General features: G+C 38.5%; 1 protein-coding gene across 4 annotated transcripts in view; it reads right to left on the reverse strand.

Moving 5' to 3' along the window:
• Window positions 1–407: 407 nt before the first annotated feature.
• The window catches only part of TBC1D4 (TBC1 domain family member 4), a 97,242-nt gene continuing 72,712 nt past the window's right edge, over window positions 408–24,937 (reverse strand). For 3 of the 4 annotated variants that reach the window (XM_088159750.1, XM_014870962.2, XM_088159751.1), the window contains exons 11-19: window positions 18,223–18,380; window positions 17,105–17,314; window positions 13,430–13,588; window positions 11,936–12,094; window positions 11,267–11,511; window positions 8,395–8,554; window positions 6,074–6,243; window positions 4,258–4,434; window positions 408–2,671 (exon numbers count right to left, since the gene is read on the reverse strand). In XM_088159750.1, coding sequence (XP_088015876.1) covers window positions 2,444–2,671; window positions 4,258–4,434; window positions 6,074–6,243; window positions 8,395–8,554; window positions 11,267–11,511; window positions 11,936–12,094; window positions 13,430–13,588; window positions 17,105–17,314; window positions 18,223–18,380 — 1,666 coding nt within the window. In that variant the 3' untranslated portion in view covers window positions 408–2,443. Of the gene's footprint in view, window positions 2,672–4,257; window positions 4,435–6,073; window positions 6,244–8,394; window positions 8,555–11,266; window positions 11,512–11,935; window positions 12,095–13,429; window positions 13,589–17,104; window positions 17,315–18,222; window positions 18,381–24,455; window positions 24,606–24,937 lie in introns of all 4 variants that reach the window. The other variant, XM_088159752.1, reaches the window with a different exon arrangement.

Here is a 24,937-nt window from a genome sequence, read left to right on the forward strand (position 1 = left end):
TTCAGCATACAAACATTATCACAAGTGTCCTGACACCATGAGGCACTTACCCCACTGTGGTTTTACTTCTGTAGTTTATTCTCATGTGTTGTTGCACCCTCCTCCCTCTTCAAAGCTAGATACACAAAGTTCATAAAATTACTATTCTCAACATGCATACGTACTAACTGAACTGCTACAGACCAAAAATACCTTTAAAAAATTTCATCTTCAGTTAAGAACAGTGTAAGAATATTCTCTCTGAGAAGAATATCTATCCTTGTACTCTGTGTACTTTTACGAATCCTGCAGGTTTTCTTCCCCACAACTAGAAACTAAAGCCAGATCCTTTTCATATTTCATGTCAACGGTACTATTGAGAATGAGATTGGTACTTGAAGTGTAGAAAAATAAAACTAGCCAGAGGCTATGGGAAATGCAGCAATGACATTTATTGGAATTTCTCTAGGCATTACATGAAAAATTTTAAAGTGAAACGGAGGATAAAGCTCATTCAGTGCATCTTTAAAAAAAAGATGTATCTGAATAATCTTGGTTCTTTGTAATATATGCTGCTGCAGTTCCTGGGATTAGTTTTTTATGTACACATCAGCTAAAACTCACTCTGAACAAAACTGCAAAGAACTGCTTTTTCATTTGGCATTTCTCCATCTAGTACAATACAACATTCTTGAAATATCTAGACAGATTTCACATAACTTATACACCGTGCTAAGACCTTTCACCCCAAATATAAAAAGAGAGACTGTTAAGTAAATCAGTATCTTTAATCAACTAAAACATCATGGAAGTAAAAAAACAACAACAAAAAACCCAGGAGAGCCAAAGCCCCATGAATTCCACAGCAGTGTGAAGCAAATAAACGTTGTTGTTCATCACTTTTATGGTAGCATAAAGAATAATACTTAGAATGCAGTGATATTCAGTCCTTGCTTTCTAAATTGGACAATCTTATGCGAAAAAACACTGCTGTATTTGGCACTTCGCTTAATTGGTTTTCTTACTAGAAAGAGTCTTTCCTGAAATACAGTAAAAATGGAAAGAGATAACATGAGCCACTGTAAAACGCAATTAAGGGTTCAGACATGCACTTCAAGATACTCATCTATTACACATTCGTCTAAGCCTTCTCAAAAATTCCACTAAAAAACATATTCAAATCTATATACAACTTTTTATACCTCTAAAAACATAATTTCTCACTTGAAATGATCAGAGTTTATCCCACCTTCTGTTCAGAACACAAAAATTCATGACTTTTGTTTTAAAAAGAAGACCACAAAGCAGTATTAAAACAGGAATAGCCTGGAAAGTGTTATTAAAATTGTGCCTGTACTTCAGGATCCCCTTTGAAATGTATAGCCACTGTATATGTGAAAACTGAAAGGTACATAATATCTGAGACTTGCTTGGTCCTCTCCTGTGCACTCACACTTAACTTCCTGCAACCTACCTCAATTTTCTTCTCAAATGAAATTTAAAACAGGTTTCTGCATCCCAATACAATTAGACAAGACTTCTTGCAGCATTTCTTTGGTTTAATGAGAACCCATGACACATGTAACTCTTACAACAGGCAAGTCTCCAGTGGAAAATTAATTATCAGGATAAATCCCATCCCGCTGTTGTGCTTCCTTCCTCTCCTCATCACGACCAACCCCAGGACAGGTGGAAGCAAAGAGGCCAGGAAGGAAGGGGCGGTCACTGCTAGCTCTTGCCTTTGCCAGCTCTGTGAGTGCGTGCAGACACCGATTCCTCAGCTCTGGGTTATGGAGGCACAGCTATGATGTGATGCTTTTTTTGTTTCCAGTTCCAACATGCATGTGGAATTACACTGCTGACTGGTACAGCCCAGACAGTGGATGGCACTACAGCTCCTTCTGTGCAAACCATGTCATGATACTTTGTCTCCTTATCGGTCTGTGCTCACAATGTCAGTAGAATTAAAAGAGAGGCACGCATGAGTTCACACAGATTTCCCACAGAAGACGTGAAACATGCTGCTCTTTGGAGGGAAAATTACATTCTCCTTTTTTTTTTCTTCAAGTATTATTCAACATATTCAATATACATATATATAAAGACACACTATCCTCATTTCACTACAAGACAAGCACACATCCAGAGTGAATTTGCAGATCACCATTCTCTTTCTCTACTCCAATTTCTCCTTTCCTTTAGGTCAACTCTAAATATACATCTACTCATCATAATTACATGTGAGAATCCTTTATTTCCCCCTTGTGATTTATTTACATAATCATAAAAAATTAATAGCCTGAATTTGCATACTGACACTTGAAGGCCCATCTGTAGCTATGAGTGTCCCAGCACTATTTTTGGGTAATACCATTGCCTATTGCTAAGTAGCTATTGAAAGCAGCATACTCATTTTTTCATTCCCTTTTTGTTTTTGAAGAAATGCTGCCTAGAAAACCCTGGTTTATGGCTTACTCCATATTTTATTATTTGGGTTGTAGTTTACTTCCTTCAGGAGCAGTTCACAGTCAGACAACACTTCTGCTGGCAAATACTTCACAATCTGCTCAAGAGTCTTTTGATATGTTATCTTCTCCTGTTCCAGAGACTGAATTACAGTCTTCATTTTGTTCTCTCGTGTCAAAACACTTTCCAGGTTGGCTTCCAGACTTTGAATTTTAGCGTGAGCAACCTGTAAACAATAACATTATCATAATTTGATAAATTCTGAAGTTTTCTTTTAATATTATCATATAGTATCTGCTAAGGAAAGAATTACATAGCTACTTCTAAAAGACATCTGTGTAGGCAGACAATACAAGGAATGCATACTGTGTGTCATACACAAAATCTCCTCATAGTGGCCAGATCAACCTGAATAATTTCTCAAAGCTTTACAGAGGTAAGGAGACATACAAGTCACAGTAAAAGCAAGGGACAGCTGAGAGTAACAAGGAACTGGAGCCATAGGGAGAAAAAGGAAATCAGCAGCTGGAGGACATGACCTGTCTGAAGGTGATGGAACAAGGGGAACCCTCTGTGATAAAGTAAGTTAGCAGGATGGAGACTTTGGAGAGAAAGAGAACCTCAACATTAAGTCTAGAAGCAGACTGTGTTCCCTATTCTCCAAAAAAAACCCTACAGCTTCCTCTGACTAATCAAAGAAACCCTGGACCACAGCAGCAGCAGTTCCTTCTGTGGGAACTGGAAGAATTCTGATTGTTCCTAGGAAAGAGTACAAGCAGAGGAATGAAGAATTTATACAAACAAAAAGGTGAAGAGGTTAAGCACTGAGAAAGAAGCATTATTGTAAGACACTCTGAAGGAATAGAAAAGCTTTGAAAAAGCTTTTCAAATCATCCACTGAATTATTGTATGCCTTTGGTATATTTTCAGAACAGAGGTAAAAGCCACAGCTGGAGTAAATAAATAAAGAAAAATCAAAAAGAAAAATTAATAATAGTAAAAAGTTCAAGTGATTCCTGTTTTCAGTATCAAAAGAACACAGCACCCTTAGCCTATAAACACAAGAATAATGAGGACTTGATCTTTCCTTTTTTCCTTCCATGTTCACGTTTCAGAAGCTGAAAATGCTTTTTGAGCTCTTGGCAATGCTTGCTCGAATTCACAAATAAAACAAGAAATAGCCTGATGATGAAGAAAACAAGAACTTATCTTTCAAGAAATGCAAGACAGTACAACATATTGCAACTGAAACAAGTCTTGACCAAGCTATGAGACAAAGGGTAAATAGTGAAGGAGGAAGGGCTTTTATTAAAAGCACAACTTCACCAGGCAAAGTCTGGTGGGCTTTCAGATGTAATCAGGTCTGCTAGAATAAACTACCTTCCAAAAGTAGGACTATGAGTTTCAGCAGAAGGAAACAAAACAGCACTGCCTACCAAGGCCTGGACAAAACAAGTCTTCTGCACTATGGATTATTCCTTTATACTTTCCAATAGGGAAGCAGAGAGGTGAAGGGACAGAGAACTCACTTTTCAGTAAGATACACAGAATTTGCCAACAGATTTTATGGCATATAAGGGTAGAGAGATTTGGGGAAAAAGAAATCTAAATCAAGAAGGAAAAGTCCAAGGAATGACAAAGGAGTAAAAGTATGCCTAGCAGAAGTAAAAGGCTGTAATTAAGAGAACTGCTCAACTGCTCAAGGTCTTGCAGTAAGAAGACTTCTCACATACACTTAAAATAATACACTTTCCTCTATTGTCTGAATCATAGGAATGACTCCACCATGAGTTTGTAGCCCAAGACATTTACCTGTAGCTTCTCCAACAAATCCATGTTTTGCCTCTTCAGCTGGTTGTTTGCCCTCTCCAGCTTCTCCAGAGGTTCACCTTCATCACAGGGACTCACATTTTCCTGTAGTTCATCCTGAAGAACATGGTACTCTACTTCATAGGCATGGAGCTGTTTTGAGATATCCATCTCAAACACCTGCCATGAGAGAAAAGACCATTTTTAACTAAAATAGAGAGGACTTATTCCATGTGAATGTTTGGTAAGAGTCAATGCTTTTGATTAATGCTTTTCCTGTTCCCTTCAAAAAAGTATTTTGAGGAGATGTCTCAGTAAGAGCAATATAACAGAGTTGTAACCATAATAAATCATAGACTTCAGAATAAATTGGATCATGCCTTTCACAATTACCAAATATAATCTCTTACTAGGAGCTGTATCAGCAGGAAAGTCTTATTCAATCCAAGAATTTTATAATATGACGAAGTTTTTTTGACTCTTGCTCAGGAATATTAAGAAGTTCAAGACAAAATTTTTAAATCTGGGATTCATCAGATCTCTGCCTTCAAAACTGGATCCTTTGACTCCAAGAGCTCATTTACAGACTTCTGTAAAAACAGTCTTCACGGTTACAGCTTCCATGTGCTCTATGCCTGCATGATGACACGCCACTTTCTTAGTGGGATACTTTAGGGACAAAGCATTGTGAAGACTACAGAACTGAGCCTCTAACAGCGATGGGACATACGACCCTGATCTGTTTACACATCTAGTCACAGCCTCTCAGCTTCAGGAAATTACCAAGCATTTTAGACTAGGACTGGAAGGATGTCTATTGTGACACCAATTTTCTGTTCCTTATCCTCGAGATCACAAATATTCCACCAACACAAGACATACATGGATTCCCTGAAAAACCAAGTTCCGTATTACTTTCACTGTTCTATTCTATTCAAATGATATAAAAAATTAAATTATGTAGTGTTCAAGCTGGTTAAGTACCATTTTCCTTTACATAGCTACCTGATCAATCACCTGTGTATTACAGATCTGCATAATGTCTACATTTTTCTTTCATTATCCATTATAAGGGGATGGTCCTGGGAACTACAAGACTGAGCTAGCCACACAACTGCCCCTGCAGCCAGGTAGCAGCAACAGGATACAGGCAGTCTACACACGAATGGAGATCTGGAAGGCTGCTCAGCATGAGACCACACCACAGGCCAGCAGAGCTGAGCTGAGCTGCCCTGCATGTAACCACATTCAGCTCTGCAGGCAACATAAGCCATTCCTTACCCTATCAGACCTGGCTTTGCACAAAACCATTTCTACCCTGCCCACACAGCATGGCTGCTCTGCAAGCCACGCAGAGCACAGAACAGGTTTCATGTCTAAGAGCATCAAAAGTGTTAAACTCCCATCTCTGCCATAGCCAGAATCAGTGAGTCGTGAAAGACACGAAAGTGCCTGACACAGATTTAGCGTGGCAATGACAGTCAATGCAATGAGGAAATGAAGATTTACACTGTCTAAATATTAATTCTTATCTAACAGCACCTGAAGGAGTCAAACCTTAACAAGCCACAGGAATGCACAAGTGTTTATTCCACTCCCGCAGATGGACACAGTTTTCTAGAGCTCTTCTTTTATCTCTGAATTACCACCTGAAGGGGGAGAGGTGCTCAAAGTTTCACAATTAAGGTACTAGACTGAGGCTCATTCTCAAATTGCAGCTTCAACACAGAGGAAGTCTAGTTATAAAGATTCCAGCCACTGACAGTATTTCTCAAGAAACTAAATGGGGGGAAAAAAGTAAAGAGAAAAACATCCTTACCTGAGTAATAATTTTTTCCATTTGAGGTTTTGTCATATCTGGAATAGTGGTTTTAAGAAAATCAACAATGTTCTCAAAACTCTCACATCCCATTATAGATGTCTCTTGACTGCTAAGTAGGCTCAGTGCTACTTTAAATATGACTTCTGTTCCTTGAAGAAAAATAATGTCTAAAAGAGAAAATAATTAAAGTATCTTGAAAATGGGAGCTAGAGTCATTGGATTAATACATATAGTTACTGGGATTTTTTTTAATCAATCACAGTGCAGATGTATTCAGTTCAGTAGTGCAATCTGTCTTATTTCATCATGAAGATAAAGCATGAATTTTCTTTAATCTTACAGATGTGAGAGAGCATTAAAGAAAATACTGCGTGCTTATTATGTCTGCAGCAGTTATCTGCAATAAGCATTTCATCACTGTCTGCCAGAGACTGTTAACCAACAGCTAACTGGTTTTAAGTGCTTGTGTGACTGAAAAGCAATTGGGGAGCAGATCACAACACAACAGTTTTCAACAGGCAGAAGCTAGAAAAAATTATGTAGATCCCATAATCAGTTATATTTTTCTCAAAAGTCATAGTAGTGATCTTACTGGCTATAATCTAATCCCCAAACCCTTACTTTGAGATATAATTACATGGATAAGAGAGGAAAGTCTGGGCTCTGCAGGTCAGTAGAAACAGACTGTATAGAAACGGGAATCTTGAGGACAGCAAATAGAAGTTCTGCCTCAGAATCAATAGTGGACTCGAAGTTACTGAGATGAAGGCAGGACATTGGCATTTCAAATAAACCTCCTGAGCTGTCGGCTCTGTCACACCACAGGGTGTTTGTTCAGGGCTACATAACTGAAGGAATTCAATTCCTGATCCTGATACTTTAAGAGGTCATCCCTGGCCTAATCCAGTATCACACAGCAGCACAAGGGCACTGATGAAGCAGCCATATCCCTCAAATGCCATTCCTGAAATTCTCCCTTCTCAAGTCTATGATGGACATTCAAACTGCATAAATATAAGTACATAATTTTTGAAGGATAGACAATAGCCATTTGTTCCTGGTATATGACAATGGCCCAAAAAATACTGAAAATTCAGGAATTCAAAGCATTAAGAAGTAAAACTACACTGTAACTTTTCAATTTTAAAATGGGAACCTGCCTTGCTCAGCTTATTTACCTCCATCTTCCCCATGTGTAAAAAATTCATTTAGGAAAGGAAAAAACCAAACAACGAAAAAGAAAGAAACACAAAATGCTCAAGTGTCCCAGAATCCAGAAATCCCACCAGGAAACAGATATTCACATGACTGGTACACCACTGAGAAAGGGATACACCAATCATTTATTTATCCAGAGAGCAGCCAGCACTGGGTAAAAAAAAATTTAAAACTTCAAATCAAGCCAAACCAACCAAAACCCTCTTCCTGCTGCCAAGCCAAAACACCACACAAATTGAGAACTGAACACACCCCAGTATTAGAACATGAGACAAAATCAGGTTGGCTTTCTTAGGAAAAGATAAAAGGTGCCATATGAAAACAGAAAGATCAAAGGGAAAAAAGTATCTGATTCATGAGGAAGTACCTTATACATGCATTTAGATTTTTGGTGCATATACAAGTACAGTGAGTTTTGCATTAATAAATAAATCAAAATTTTACAAAAAGGTGTATTATTAGAGATTTGACTAAGCTGGAAGTTTTTATGGATAAGAAAAGAACCTAAAAATAATTACTTGACATCCTGATAGTGTAAATACTACCAGACATAATCAGTATTTGGGCTTCTGTACTAGACGTTTCCTGAAGAGTAGTTTTTAATGAAAAAAAGTATTTAAATGAAATCAGAGGCATATTAAGACTTGGAAATTGTTCAATATATACATGAACACCTAAACCAGCCTTTAAGTTCAAACTTACTCGAATTTTTTTAGAAAGCACTTTAGAATCAGAATTCAGAAATGCATTTTCTTTTTTCAGTTTGCAAATTTGACAAGATGAACTTTTCGACTGATACAAACTGAATACATTTGCATAAAATACATTTGCAACAATAAACTTTCTGCTGTTTGCACTTCAGAAATCTCTTAGGTAGTAAGAGAAGATAGAATTATTTGCTCGAGTCTAATGTTTCAAGAAATACCTTTTGGATTTTCCTCTTAAGAAGGAGCTGACATCCCACCATGAAAAGCGTTGCTACTTGCCACCCACAACAGTCACCCCAAACGTCCCCAGCATGTGGAAAACTACTCCTGGAGTGTTTCAAAATACAATGGATATTGTTCTGTTTATTATTTCAATAGAATAAACTTTCTTACCAAACACTCTGGCTACAAATCCTAGTGAAAACTGAGATGCAAACAGTGTAAGAAACCATGGTGCAGCATAAAGACTGGGACTGATTTCATTTTCTTCAAGATGATTATACAGGTCTCTGTGGTAATCATGTAGAAGCCTTGAGAGCTGATACATCTGAATCTGCAGTGCATGAGGGGATTGGGGGGGAGAAAGCAAAGAAAGAAAAGTTCAGCTTTACTCAGTTTTCCAAATCATTCATATTTCATTCAAGGGAAATTAACTGCAGTACAGATGGCTCAGTAAAACGAAGCTTAATTGCCTCCTGGGGCCTCGAGTGGTATCTACTCACGTATAAACAACCTGCCACTAATGAATTAAAACCAACAGGGCAGTCAATAACAGAGAACAGTTTGAACCTGATTATTAATGAAGTATCATTTCAGATTCACAAGCTTAAGGTAAGAAGGGAATATATTGTTCCAACTTTGTCAAACCAGAACTTTCAGTCTTGCAGCAATGGAAGTAGTTGTACCTCTTCCAAGATGTCAAAACTCTACATGAGTTGAGACTAAATTTACATATTTCAGCTTTAATTCTTTGAATTTTGGCCTTATTTTTGCTGCATTTAAAACTCCAATGCTACAGTCGTCACTTTAGACAGTTTCTGTACCCACAGAATACACTTTACACAGAGGTGTATCACATACATATTTCCCAGCACATCTCCCAGTGGTCCTGTGGAATTTAAGATTCTGAAGCAAAAAAGTGTTGCTGTACAACCTATAAAAGGTTGCAAGGAAAAATGGTTAAAAGGTGCTATTCATAGCTAAAAATATCACTCTGTGGTAAATCATTTCCTTGTGATGCTTCTCTCAGAATGCAGAATATGAGAAGCAGACACACACTGATCAGTTGTCAGGTCCAATTTTATTGTCAACAGTGCTTTATGCACTGGTGAATCTGTTCCACAATAAGAAAATGACTCTTTAAGTCCAGCTACTTTCCTACTTCTAGAGCTCATGCTTGCTCGCTACCAAAAGCTGAGTGCACTTGAAGCTACCTGTCAGCACTGCACACAAGCAGAGGGATCACTTTAATTTAGGCAGAACAGCTAAATTTGTGCATGCACTTGAGTTCTTGTTTTAATTGTAAGATACCAATTAAGCCAGTTTGGACAGTGTCAATACAAAACACGTGTGAAATCAGAACTGCATCACAGAGCAGTAAACCAATTGGTATAGTTCATTACGAACTAAGGATCTAGATTACTACTTTTTCCAGACAACAACTAAGTCAAATAAGTTTTCATTATCCTGAAGATTTATCCAACATTTTTCTTCTACAGGACTGAAGCCAATTCTGCCTATAAGCTTACTTGTGCTTCACTACTCTAAATGCAAAAGAATTTGCAGTACTCTACTCCTATTAGAAAACAACCCAAATATAGTAAAGATCCTCTAAGTCTTCTTGTCTAGTTTGTCTTGAGTAGACAAAACTTTAACAGAAGAACTGCCTAGAAGAAAACTGGGGGAAAAGAGAGGTCATTTAAAAGGCAAACAGTACAAGTGGTAAACTTTCTCACATTTATAAGTGTTCTTACTAAGAGGTTCTGACAATGGAGTCACACTCGTTTGAATTAAAATGTCAAATCTTGGACATGTGAATGCTTTCAAATTATCAGAGGCTGGAAGTCTACAACTGCAGTGTAACACACACACATCTTCTAGGGAATAAAACCCCACAAACATACATTTATCACACTTTGAGCCTCGCTGGTTTAAATATTGTGGGAGGGAATAGAACAGAAGGAGGTAAAACAATTCTTTTTATGGCTGTTCACTTTTAATTCATCAACAAACTTGTTATAGCATACTTACATCCACAGTCCTCTATCGTTTTTAGAACAAGCACATACAGTTTCTTTAACTACAACCTACTCCATTGCTCTACACATTTGCCAGATAAGCACCTAAAGTGACTGATCATGGAAAGTGGGCTGAAATTCTCCTTTTAGTTTTGCTCAATTATAAATGCTTGCTATGCAGGGAGCATGGGAAAAAAAGAAGAGTTTTGTATCTGTTGCTTTGTTTTCTCTTACTTCTCTGTGGATTATAAAAGCTGTAACTCATCAATGGTATATTCCTTTATAATATAAGGGGATTTTAGCATATCATAATTATTCAAATCAGTGGACAGTAACATGTCAAGGTGAAATATTTCTCAAACTTTAAACCCTGAAATTTATACAGATCTGAAAAATTTTCTGTCTCCCTCCTAAACAGTCTTGAGTATGTATAGCTAGCTGTTAAATAATATTGCGAGCATGCATCATTGCATAAGATAATTAAACTATTAAAAAGTCATCTGTTTTCTCTCTCTGTTGAGGGTGATGGAGTAGAAGACAATGAGAGAAAAAGAGGTGAAATGATGAGTCAAGGCAGAGCAGCTCCAAGTACAAATGCCTGCAGAATACATTGACTGGCCACTGTGTGTCACTATTGACTTGACTTGGCCTTACAAGGGGGAAATCTACATCCAAGTGCTCATGGACTGAAGAAAAACAAAATCTAATTAATTTTTCTACTCCATCCATACATGACAAAGCATATCCTTTTTTTTTCTGGCATAAGGAAGAGAGAGCAGTGAGGAAGAGAAAAAGAAGTGCAAGCAGAATTTCTGAAGAGATGACAGGATTGTGTAACAGGAAAAACTGCAAGCTTTAAACTCCTCTGTTTGCAAATTGAGAGGCAGAGAGGGGCTTGACAGTAAAATATACATGTTCCTCAAAGCCTCCAAAACAATATAAGAAGCTTCATAAGGTCCTGGAGAACCTAAGCAACCCCTAAGAGCTCAAAAGTCAAACTCTGGTTTGTTCCAGAAGGACTGACTTACCTGTAGCGACATCATGTCTGGCCTGTACTGTTTACGGAAGCCAAGGTCGTACATGAGGAATTTCAGCATTTCAAAGGCCTGTTCTTCACTCATATGTAGAAGCAGCACGCCAGCTACAAAACTTATACCTTGACAATAACCCACTTCTTTGTCCAGCAAAGAGTATGCTTTCAAGAGATTAAACAGTGACAGCTGTCCTGCTCCCAGGTGAGTGGAAAAGTAAGGATGTGTAGGGAATGTCCGTCCTGATGTAAAAAAAGAGTTGATATTCAATTCTTCTGAAGAAAAACCCCAATCCATCCGACAAATAGCATTTCTCCTCCCTCAGACCATTTATCTTTGCTTTCATATGCAGTTTGTCATTAATCAGATCAATCTGTATCTTACCACTGATTTTGGACTGTACCTTTTGAACTCATATAATATTCTCATCTGCACAGAATTGCAGAAGCAACTGCCCGACTTCTTTTTTCAGACAGATGCAGAAGGGTGTAATTATGAATGGCATAGCCTAAGAAATCATCTGCTTACAGGACATACACAGAATGTATCCTGATGACATAGAAAACGGAGCTCATAGAGCAGCATCTATCTTCAGCAACAGCTTCTATTATGACTGGTGTTTTTCACTCAAAGACCCATAAAACCAGTCAGAAAGGACAGACTTACCTAGATCTACGAGGATGGCATGCTGTTGAGCTGTCAGCTGTTTCAGAAGTTCTTTGTAAGAGATGTCAGGAGGCTGCTGCTTGTTTGGCAGCCTGTGCCTGACTCGGTGTTGCACAGCCAAAAACTGCCAAATTTCTCCCCGACGACTTTTTGGTACACCTGCAGGTCAAAAAAAACCCCAAAAAACAGAGGCTTAAGCAAGGGGATACTTTTAGTGCTACAACAAAAGAATTTGCTTTGTCATAATTTTGGCTGAACCACTCTGGAGGATCCCTTACAAAGTGAACTCCACTCTGCACTGCGTTCACTCGGTAGCCACGGCTCAGTCCCACAAACCAAAAGTGAACTACAAACTTTAGGGCAATCACACTGAGCAGTACCCTGGGCAACTGAGATGTCTCTTGCTTTGCCACTTCTGAGCTGTTAACCTCCAGTAGTAAAAGATACACAACTACACTCAGAATGTAGAACACCCTATTTAGAAAACCTGAACTACATTCACAAGTGTAAAATAGAGAGAAGTCTAACTCCTTTTTCTCTTCGCAAAGGGCTGCTAATGTCAGTACACAGATGTGGAGAGGTACATCCTCCTTTGATATTTGACTCTGTAAACCAACCTTTGACAGTCAAAATGTCAACTCTGCTAATACCTTCTAGGTAAACAATTAACAAGAAGACAAGTTAAAAAACCATATCCATGTTCCCAACTCTGAACTGCAATCCAACAGCAGAAGATAGGGTATCAAGGTAAATAATTTGTTGGCAGACTTCTGCAGATCACTAACAGGAACTGCTTTATATCTACAACTATTTTCTTTGGTAGCAATTTAAACTTCCCTTCTGTACCGCAGCCAGATTACACTGAATTATTTTTCAGCATCTGTAACACAGACATGAGATTCTATGGAAGAGGACAGAGCAGTGCAATCAGGCCCTACATCTGCATTATACTAACAAGGCCTCTGGATACCCTCTTGGCCTATGGCTAGTCCACAGGAATATCTGCTTCAAGACAAAATCCCCAGCCTTTCATTCCAGGAAATGAAATACAAAGTGACTGTATTCTCCAAAAGTTGGATCTGATTTCTCTAGGTTTTGGGCACAGTCCACCACAGACATTATGGTCCTGCCTTCTCATTAAGCAAGTAAAATCAGAACATCTGAAACTCAGAGTCAATTTGATCCACTGATCAGAAACCAGAAGGTCATAACGTTGGCTGCAGAGGCTCCAAGTTCAATCTGGAATATAATGACACATGGAAAAAAGATGCTACTTTCAGGAGTATGACTATACATGTTTCTGCAGTGCTGACATTGCAAGTTGCAGGCACGGCAGAAACTATTTTCTTTTCTGCAGGAGAGGGCAGCACCTTTGTGAAAAGAAGGCAATTTTTTGCTACTGGCAAAAGTGTATTGCTGATTTCTGTTGGTATCAGAAGAGAACAAAAAATATGATCTTGAGATTTCAGAGCTAAAAGCCTCCTACATAAATACCGTCTTTTAAAGTGGAATGAATGTCTTCCATGTCACATCGGATTTTGGCTCTGCAGTTTAGTAACTTCTTATCCCAAATATTTATGGCATCTTTCTGACATGTACCAACTTCATCATAATCCAGTTTTACTTTTCTTGATTGGAGCTCATCTCTGCTTGCTAGAACACAGAACAAAAAGGAAGAGCACATGGAAAAACAGAATATCAGAAAATTACAAGATAACAACAAATACACAAACCCCAAATAGTCAAATTAAATACATTTATCCAATAATCTGACTGGGAATAAATACATCTAATTCATTAGTTTATAGTTTAGATGGGGCCAGTTGTCATAAGATGTTGCATATAACAATTTAACTTCTCTTATTAGCAATTCATGAAGCACACAAAAAAATTTTTTAAAACTTGAGGTAAAAAATACCCACTCAATAAAACCTCACAGCACCTGTTCTGCAAAAACACCTTTAATCACTTTATTCTTGTTTATATTGAACATTACAATTGTTTGAGTATGGAAAGTCCCAAACATATGAATATTTGTATTAGAGATTTAGGCAAGCAAGCTAGGCAAGTCTCCTGAACTGAAGTCAATCACACTAGTTCCAGTTCTTACATCTCCCTTAAGAGAGAGAAGAGCTCTTGGCACTGCCACCTGGCATCATTAGGCTGACAAGTCCAAACAGAATGAACCAGCAGTAACCATATCCAGATAGATACATATGTGCTGAAGCACAGAACTCTTGCTGTTATAAACTTAAAAGCTTTGCTGCATAGGACTACCATGTACAAAGTATTTATTACACTACTTCTGAAAAAAGCAGCATTGTCACCCTGGTATTTCATGGAGAAGTGGCTTTCATTTCCATTACTAAGAAATCAACTCTATGTATTTTATTATTCATGGTGCACATGCAGAAACACACTCCAGTTCCTCTAACTACTGGCACAAAAAACTGAAACCAAGACTTGAATGTGTCTTAATTTAGAGAGGTATGTTTAACTGTCATTGGAGTGAACTGTACATTTCAAACATCACCTCTGAGCTGCAACTGAGTTTGTCCAAAATTTGCCTTGGTCTGTGCACACTACTTCTTGCAGAAGCCTCCTTTCTCTTACAAATGTATCCCCTTTCCCATCACCACCTCTAGGTGAAAACAAAAACTCACTCACATTTTTATACATCCTGCAAAACATGACCATCTTCACTTCAGATAGAGTCAATATTGGATCAATCCACAGGATCATTGCCTAGCCCACTTCAAAAATGAAGAATTATTTCCAGAAGCTCAGTGTAACACCTCTGAGATCTTACCCACTGAAGACTACAGGACGGTCCTGCAGAATCAGGTATTATACAAGGTGAAGTACACTGCCATAAAAATGAGAGTATGATCTTACCACAGGAATTTGTAGTTCTGCTGGGGCGATTTCAAATGCTACCCTACTGCTGTATGATTTCACTCAAGAATTCTCACTCTTGTGAGCAGCATGCAACAGATTCAAGACAGCAGTTACATATTTCAGCGTGACAACAAACTCCCACATGAACTGTGCCATTAACCCTAGTGAAACCAGCGAGTCTGCCTGTTGATCATATGTGCCCTACCTACTACCCCATCCTTGGTTGTTTTCAACCATCCTTGTTAACATTTTTCGTAATCATTCCTAGGTTACTTTTTGCAGCTCTTATATTTCTAGGTGATCTACTGGAAAAAGGAGCTTCTAGCTTCTCAGAAAAAAGAAAGGAAAAGAAGAAAGCAAGCTTGTGCAATTGACAGAACTTACCTTCTGTAAAATATAAAACTAATAGCATTCAAGTCTCCTCGACAGCAAAAGGAATAGGAAAAGAGGTTCTATTAATATTTTGTACATAAAAGTCAACAAATGATTAACAGAAATCCACTAGAAACAATTTCACAGTGATTCCAGTTTTAAGCCAATCTACTATATACAGCTAGGAACCTGGCTTCAAGTAAAGAAATTTCTGCATTTCTGTTGCTACATTTCCCTTTCCTGGGATGTGCATTTGATTGTAGGCTAGGATGCAAACAACCACCTGAACCTATGCTTGTTTGGAATGTATCAGCTCTGCACATGTCCTGTCCATAAAATGGCCCATGTTATAACAGCCCACAGGAAGGAAACCTAGAGACAGGTGTTAGGACAGTTTACTTTTCACCCTTTGAAAATAAGGTGATGAATTCTAGTTAGCAAGAGGACCAGTTCACCAGGGCTACTGAACCTGAATACAAGAATACAAGAATGGAGATATGCTCCTCAGAGCACAAACCAAGAATGTGGCTTGGCAAATGTGTGCCAGTTTGGCATCTCTACTGACAACACTCCTGTTTTCACCACAAATGATCAGGTAGGAAAAACCTGATTTCTGCATATCTGTTACAGAATGGAAGCAACTTGTAACTGAGTCTTAAGAAACCGGACTGATTTAACTGTTTTCAGTACCCTCAGCCACAGACTGTAGGTATAGCAAAGAGTTTATCCCTCAGCAGCTCGAAGTATCAAGAGGGAATAACATGAAATTAATCACCACAGCAGATCTCCAGTTTCCTCACCCTGCAAAAATAGACTATTTTCTAAAATGGTTTATAAAATTAAGATTTTGGCTGAAGTTCTCTCTAGATGTTCCCTGTGAATCTAGGAGTTTCCACAGAACTGTGTGTCAACAGGGAGACAAACTGTAGAGAGAAACAGCACCAAAAAATACACTACATGTCTAGGAAATACATTAAAGGATGCAGAGTTGTAGGGACATGGAAAGACTTCTGTCCTGATGTTTTTCTTTCCTCTCCCTGCCTTCCCAGTAAGCTGGTCTAAAGAAGGAGGAAGAGTTAACTGATCTTAATAAGATCACTATGTTTGAAGTAGTACGGTAGTATGAAGAATCAGACTACTACATAGGTTATACAGCATAACGAAGAAGATGAAGTCAGCAGTTCTAGAGAGGACACTTGGAATTTTCAACTTGCACCAAAAGCTTGTTAATCTGTTATGCACCCTGTCTTATTCGTGCGAGTCTTGACCAGTCTTAATAAAATATCCTAGCCAGAAGCTCAGGCAGTTGACAACCAGAATAGTCAACTTTAGATCCCTCTCTAACGGCACTCAATTTTCAGTGTACAGTGCTCATGTTCCAAAAAACAGAACTTTCTGACATACCTCAAGAGCCAGTTGCTCAAAAATCATATTTGCATTCAAGCATTAATAAATTACCACTGTGATGTGGTTAATGAAGAACAAAAAGCCTGGAGAGAAAGGCCATGAGCTGCAAAGGACTGAAACGAGATAGAAAGGGTAAGGTTTTACCATACCTATGTGTTCACACAGCACCTGTTCTCCTCACTCCACTTCACATTAGAACTCCTAGACTCAGACAGATACAACACAGACTGCAGCATCCTTTATCTAACATGCACTCAAAAAGGAAAATTTATCACTTTCTTCTGTCACTAAGATTACTCATTTTAAGTCAGATAGACAGAGAACCTGGTAGACTGTGAGACCAGACTACAAAAACACAAGTTTTTTCTAGCACAGTTAATTAAAAAGTAAGAGAACCACATCTCTGTTTGAGGTGCCCAACACCAGAACAATTTTCATCTTCAGGCAGCAGAATCTGCAACAGCTTTTAGGGGTATTTTCTAAATAGCTAACCTTCCAGCTTCTGGTTTTCTTTTTCCATTCGAAGTAACAGAATTTGTTGATGGATGGCTTTTTTCCACAGACTTTGTAGTTCTTCTGAGTTTCTCCTCTCCCCAGTTTTATCTGGACCATCCTCATTTTGCAGTACTAGAACAAGAGGATCCTCCTCCAGGGGTGGAGCAAGAAGGGATAAGGGTAACAATTCACTTCCATCATGACCATCTGCAAAGAATCAGAAAGCTATTACAGGAAACTCAGATTGTTTGACATATTATGAAAATCTATGTCATAGCAGAACAAAAATAGCTGTCTTTCACATTCAGCAGTGATTTCCTGATTCCAAAGACAGAGAAAATGCAGTACAACAGTAGAGAATTACTTTTTTAAAGTGCTTTGTTAACATTAATAAAGTTATATTTAAATTAAGTAGAGTTAGATAAAGGGTCACCCAGAATTTCAAACCTTTCCCCTGCAGCTCCTTCCAGTTACCACAAGACATTTATCCATAAAGCCTCCTTTACAGCTGAGCTTGTTTACTGCTATGATTTACCACGGGTTCAACATTAAAGATACTTTTTTTTCCATCTGCTAACTTGCACTACAGAGAGTGCTATAGCACTCTAAATATAGAGTTTGTCATTTGCCTACGTCCAGCCAAACAGAACTTTATGAATAGCACAATTTCAGCTATTTCAGAGGTTTCTACCTTGAAAGGCTTAAAGCTGTAAGAATTATTAACACACTCAACAGGTGCTATGTGTACTACAAGGACAAGATATAAAATTTACCATTTTCTGCAAACACTTCTATTATGTACACATGTCAGGGTAAAATTTTTCTAACTGTTAAAAAGAATATCTTAGTCAGCAAGACACCTGTCTTAATTTCCTTGCTACAGCAGCTATGGCAGATTGCAATTCATTTAATTTTGATGCCCAAATCCTCTGTTTAAAGCAACAAAAATCTAAATGGTCTAAAGCCAAATGAGCACAAATGATCTCTGGCGAGGTTCTAGCATGAATATTGTACCACACTGACTCCCTTCTCCCTTTCATATTATCACACGTTGCAGTTCACTACAGTATTAATTAACAACTGCTTGTTTATTTTCTTTAAAAGCACACACAGACCTGGATGCTGCATCTTGGAAGGAGATTTATTCATAGGTGAAGCTACCTGCAGGAATATTCTCCGCCGCCAGGAGATGCGGCGAGGTGTGAGCGTGGCCCCCGCAGCATTTAGAGATTCACTGCTGCAGGCTGATGTTCTTTTCTTTCCCTCCCCATCACTGAAGGAAAGAGAAAGCAGATGGGGTATTTAAAGTCAGTATTCCTTGTAGGAAAAATAAACCAAACCCTTTATTAACTTTGTCTAATGCATAACCAAACCTGCAGGAGCATTTGTGGGGAAGCTTAAGAAGGCAAAGATTGCTGTGTGTGAGCTTCACCTTGAATATTGAAGTGCCCAATTGATTTCTTGTAGCACAGTGCTGTGAAGTTTGCACTATATACCACCAGGAAGCATTCATAGCATTCATACAGGGCTCAGCTGGAAGCTCAGAATAAAAGCTTAATTTTTTGAGAAGATAAGAGAGAAACACAGTAATACTTAGCCTCTAACTTTGATAGCAATGGGTTTTGTTTTGCCATAGATCAGTCTTCTGGAAGCAATCTGATGTAATACCCCTTAAAGCAGAGATGGTGCTCCAGTGGAGCACAACACTCCATTTAGTGTCATTTAAAATGTCATGCTGAGCTCACAAGTGAATATTTAATTGGAGACAACGTTCAGCCTTCTCATATAGTCTCTTTCCTAAGCTTCAAGAAATGGATGCTTCACTTGGATAACTGGGGACACATGTCCTCATGTTTCATTAGCTGTAGGAACAGACACACTGCAGAGGGCAGATCTTCTCCCCAGCTGCCACATAGAAATACAATTGCACATTAATTTTAATAGTATTTTATGCTGCTGGAAGAAACAAGGAAAGGAGACAGGAAAGCTTACTGGGAGGACACACCAAGTACACCTTTCTACTGACCACTGCCAGAGAAAAAGAAAATTAGCTTTCATAAGTACTTGATCCACTTTCAGAAATATTTCAGAATTTTGCATTTGTAGTAGTAAATTAGGTACACAGATATTGTATAACAAGGGGCACATTGATTATCTGCCACAAATCCTTCTATGTAATGTCAACAGCACAAGGCAAAATTATAAGCTTTTAGGAAGAGAGCATCAAACAGGGGGAGCTGTTTCTGCAGCTTCACCTTCATCAAAGGGAAAACTGCTGTATCAAAACAGTAGTTACACTTAAACCTTCATCCTGTAATAAATTTTGATGCTATAGTGCAAGGATCCTAAAAAGCTATATGAAAGGAAAACCCAACATGTTCACTATGTTTGTAGTGGGGAGGCAGTCACAGGTGATTGCAGTTTGCCAGCTGGAGTCCGTCCCTCCACATGTGGCTTGCACAGAAGAGATCTGCAAGAGATAACTATGAAGTTTCAGCCACACCAGTCTAGCAGCTACACTGTCTTAATCAGCACTTCATAACTAAAACTCCTTGCTGAATGAATGTGCTGAATTCCCCAAGCTAGGACTGGCCTTTTTGGTGACCAAAGCTGTCACTATGCTAATGATCTACAAGACCTCCCTGATATTTGTAAGCCTGAGTGACCAACTGGACTCACTGTCATGCCAAGGTATCAGACCCTTCTTCCATATCCCAGCAGAGAAATAGCCATGACTTCCAATTCACCCACACAGCACAAGGCACCAACCCCTGCTCTCCTCTAAGAACAGAGCTTCTTGCTGGGAGCCCTGAATGACACATAGTCTGAATTGTTCTCCTAATTTAGCTTCCACAGTGCCTCCACTCCCTGTAGCATCACACTACTGCTAGGTGGTCTCAGCCTGTCCCCATGTTGCATTAACCTAAACAGCAAGTGTGACAATCTTCTTTGTCTAACTCTGTGTCTTAATGATGGGTAACCACTGCTTGTGTAGCCGAACACAGACTACTTAGACTATAACACTAATTCTGAACCTATAGGTGCTGTTTTTCCAGGGTATTTCAGTCCAACAGCTCTTGGAAATGGGATACTGAGTTTGGATATATATATAACCCTAACTTATGTTTCTATAAATACCTGTAACAGAACTACTTCTTACTATTTCAAGTCTTACATATAATCACATGTTATAACACAAAAACTGAGTCATTCCAAGGCTTACTAAACAGACACTATGTAACAAGGGAATGAAAAGTTCTTTTCTACTGCTATGTACAAAAATCTATGTTCAGCTGCTGCACCTCTAGACAGTCCTAGGAATAGTGTTCAGTTTACAGTAGCAAAATTCACAGAAAAGTCAGAATAAGAAGGTGGCTATTTTTGAGTATGAAACTAGCCTCTTTACACCATTTGAGTCACAGAGTTTACATTGGGATGAACTAATCACATACTCTACCTCATGAAGCGTGCAAATCATACAGTTCTGAAGACCTGTATTTTAGTTGTTAAATCCTCCTTTCACAAAAATCTCCTGTCACTTTAAGCAACTAATATTAATCACCTTCTCTTTCAAAGAGCTGTCCAATAAGTGATTAGAGGAAAACTTTTGCAAGGTTCAGAAACACACCTTGTCATATTAACCCAGGAAAACACCAAGATTTAGGAAAGGCAGGGTAGAAAGGGAGCAAAGAGAGTTTCCTCATTTCAAGACAGACAACTTCTAGCTTAGAATCAGATCTGAAGATGTGAAACAATACCCTATAGAGCAAAAGCAGGAAGAAGTCAGAGTAAAATGGTAGTGTCTCCTGCCCTAATGTAACGATTCAGGAGGCTGGTGCAAAAACCAGTTTCTCTAAACAGGGTGGGGGTAAAGAAAAATAATTAGCTATCAGCTCCCACAAAAGATGTTTATTAATATGAGTGGAGAGATTAAGTCAAAGCATCTCCAAAACAAGAAAAACAACTTCTTAAATAGACTTCAGTCATTGCTACTGAAAAGCAGGGTGGAGATTTCACTATCACCTAACCAGACATCTTAGGTGGACAACTGCTTGTCTACATGGGAAACATGCTGCAAGGTCACCTAGTGGAAGAATCTCTGGAAGAAGATAACAATGCAATACTCTGTATTTAAGACATATGCATCACAACTCAGTTTGGAGAGTATTGGTTCTCTGAGGAGCTACTTACCCTACACTTCTGACCCAAGCAGAAATCAAAACACATTTATCAGCTTGTATACAATAAAAAATGAACAGCTGTAAATTCAATATAAAGCCTCAATTATTTCAGTGTCTACTTTCATCCTTAAGCTGTTCCAAGCAATGACCCAAATATTCAAGAGTACTGATCATGCAAGGTATTATCCCAGGTAACTGCAACTCAGTTTCATCCATTCACAATTCTATCAGGTCATGCAAAGCATGAAGATGAGACAGCTAGTTCAGGGGAAGAAAATAAAAAGGAAAGAAAGAAGAAATCTCAGAAAATTGGTCAGATTACAAATATGCTTATTGCTTAGTTTTAATTATCTAAATCTCTTCCCAGAACTGTTCTTTAAAATGCTCCTGAAGACTGATATTTTTTAAAAAAACAATGCTACCCCATTTCTTGTGAACTCTTTACATAATACTTACCTGAATTATTTTGCACTTGAGTCCATGAAAGCCAAATGACTTGTGAATAAATATAGTTGTTGCTCATGCCACAACTTGTATTTTTCCCCATTTTGCTTTCATTGCAACTTCTTTTCTTGATTGCTCTAAGTAGCAATTGAATCAATGCAACTTACTTTGCAATTTGGAGGCTGAGATGGTACAAAATCCCCCAGATCAAGTACAGAATTCAGCTTCCCAGCACTTAAGCTGGCAGACACCTATAAGTAAGACTAATACACGAAGCATTCCTCCCATCTGGGAAGAAGAAAAACCAGTTTCTAACAGATTACACCCCCTTATTGGTTCTCACTCTTGTCATATGTTTTTTTTTTTCTGAATAATTACTTTCTGCCATTTTGTTTAAAGAATATTCTCAATTATTTTACTTCCTTCATGAGACACGAAGCTGTTTTTAAAAAAGGAATCTGTTCAAATTCAGCTTAAATGATCCTTGCACAGCAACACAATGAACAGAGAAATTGTGGGCTAGTCAAACCTACACTGAAGGTTGCTCCATTTTTAAATGTGCTGCTTCTTTGTTTATATTAATAAACCTTGTTTGCCTTTATGTTGACTAGATATTTTAAATCCTTATGTGCAATTCTGTCCAATGCTGTACAGCATACTTGTCAAAAATCAAGATTATGTGGAGAGCATTTCCATCCTAGCCTTCTCTCCAGAGAAATGTATTGACAACGCCATAGAAACATTCTGAAGGCACCTATAAAGACCATGTTGATGCCAAAATTTTCTATCCTGTTCATTCCTTAAAGAAAGGAACTGTATTGGGGGCTGTAACTAAATGATCTTTATGTTCCCTTCCAACCCAAACCATTCTATGATTCAATAAAAAAGCCCTAAAAAACAAATGAAAACGGACAAGCAAACAGAAAACAACCAAAAACACCCAACAAAAAATTCCATGCCGTTCTGTAGCATTTTCTTTGCATAAGCCCATCTGACTGCTACAATTCAAAAACCTTCTAAAATTAATTCCAGCTAAAACTGTCTCTGCTCTTGCACATTGAAGTTTGCCAGAACACCAAGAAAAGCTGCCTGCTGCATCATGTGCAATCTCAAAGCTATATGATAAAGAAGTGAGACCCTACAGAATTTTTCTGCAGCGTAATAGGAATTCTACACTTCAGGAATGTGTAGCAACCAGGATTATTCTGGAAAATGCACCAAAGTTTTAATTAGGGTTCCTAACAGTCAGTTTGTAGTCTGCAGACTGCAAAGCACTGACATACCGTGCTTAATTCCAACCTATTTACACTCACTCACATGAGAATGCTAAGAACATCTCACACTGATCCTACTGGGATAGATGGTGGACTTTCCTGTCTTGAGAAAAAGAACCAAGGCAAAAAAACCACCAAAAAAACAAAGAAGAAACCCACAAGAAAAAACCACAAAAAATGAGTAAAAAATTAGTAAAAAATGAGCAAAAAATGAGAACTTCCTCTCACTCCTAAACCTGATGGCATAACATACATTTGCATGTTTTGGCCACTGTCAGTTGGACAATATATTCCATTCTCCATTGGCCATTGGATGTGATGGATTACCTCAGTGACCCTTATCACATCAGTGTTATTCACTCAGCACTTCTTTCTGACTATATCTGTTTTATTCCCATCACAAACTCAACTAGATGCTAACAGTGCACTCTTGCTATTGCAATTTCCTCCATGACAGTCTGGGCCCAGTTGCTCCCAGAAAGACCTACAGCTAATGAGATCCCATTTTCACAAGAGTCTCCATACAAATTAAAGATCAAATGATATCAGAAATGTGTATACTGTAAAACCTAAGTAGAAACATGGTGGTCTTCTGGGAATTAATCTTTGAAGATCTCCCCACCCCAAGAGTTCAAAACTCCACTATAATGAAACACAGTACCTTGACCTGCCTGCATAACCAATTCCAATCTCAGAAATTTCAGTTTGGAATTATCTGGCATTAAAATACAGTTTTCATACAATACTCAATCCTTCATTCCCCAAACCGGAAAGCTGAGTTTAATGGTATCCATTGCCTGTACAAACTGAGCTGGGCATTGGTTCAGCTTGGACCAACTCTGCTATCTAAAGGGAACACAGAAACAAAGCTGGACTGGAACCCAATTTAGAGGTAGTCTGTAAGAGACAGGTTTGGGAGTTTATTGTCACTTGTCATACCTTTGGTTCTTCCCAAATTGTCTTCAACTGGAAGTTATTTGTTAATTCTCTCCAAACATCTCACAGTTAGTATCATCCAGTTTACTTGGTGCTTCCCCTTCCTCATGCACAGGCATCCCACATTAGTACTGTACAGTCTTCCCATTGCTTTTTTCTTATTTTCACATGCCAGTGATCATGGCAACACATGCTGGTTTGCATTCAGCAGAGAAAGCATTAAATTGGCATAACACTCCTAAAATCCATTGCATTTCATGTGACAAACCAATGCAGCAGATTTGCAACACTGCAACAGAAATAGGTGACAGCTACTTGATGTCAGCATAGAAGCCTTTAGTTTTAACAGGTTTTTTTATCCAAAAGCCTGTTTGCCCATTTGCATCACGGAAGTCTGTTAGAAATGCAGGAGCACAAGGCAGAGTGGGAGAGATGCCATGTGCTGCATTCCACTGGGAATCCTGCTGTTAAGCTAGTGGCACTGGAGAACTAGGCAGGAGACAATGCTCTCACCTCTTGGAAAGGTCACTTTCTGAATGCTGGAGCAACCTTCCTGAGCCCTGGTAAAAGGTTTTCAGGAAAGAAGGGGCAGAGAGAGAGGAGGGGAGACCAGGTGAAGCAGATTCACTCTCACTGAGAGCGCGCCGAACCCCGACCACAGGACTGTGCAGGCAACAAGAGAACACAGCAGATGGGTCAGCACGGATTTGGATACAACAACAAAACCACAAGACTAGAGACTCTGGCCAAATACCTCATCTTGGCTTACATTAGCTTTGCTTCCCAGAAAATAAAATGTACCATGTGCACTCCTGGGCTGCTTCCCTGGGGATATTGATTTTGCTGTTATAGAGGATTTCTATTAAAAACTTTTCAATGACATTGCAGAACAGGGAGACCACCTTATTTCTTTAGCTTTATTTATTCCCAAAGCAAATGCAGAAAAAAGAATCTCTTAAACATTCAGAAAATACTCTCAGAAACCTTCTTCCAAT

The sequence above is a fragment of the Sturnus vulgaris genome, chromosome 2 (assembly GCF_052056855.1).
Source record: "Sturnus vulgaris isolate bStuVul1 chromosome 2, bStuVul1.hap1, whole genome shotgun sequence".
NCBI classification, from domain to species: Eukaryota; Metazoa; Chordata; class Aves; order Passeriformes; family Sturnidae; genus Sturnus; species Sturnus vulgaris.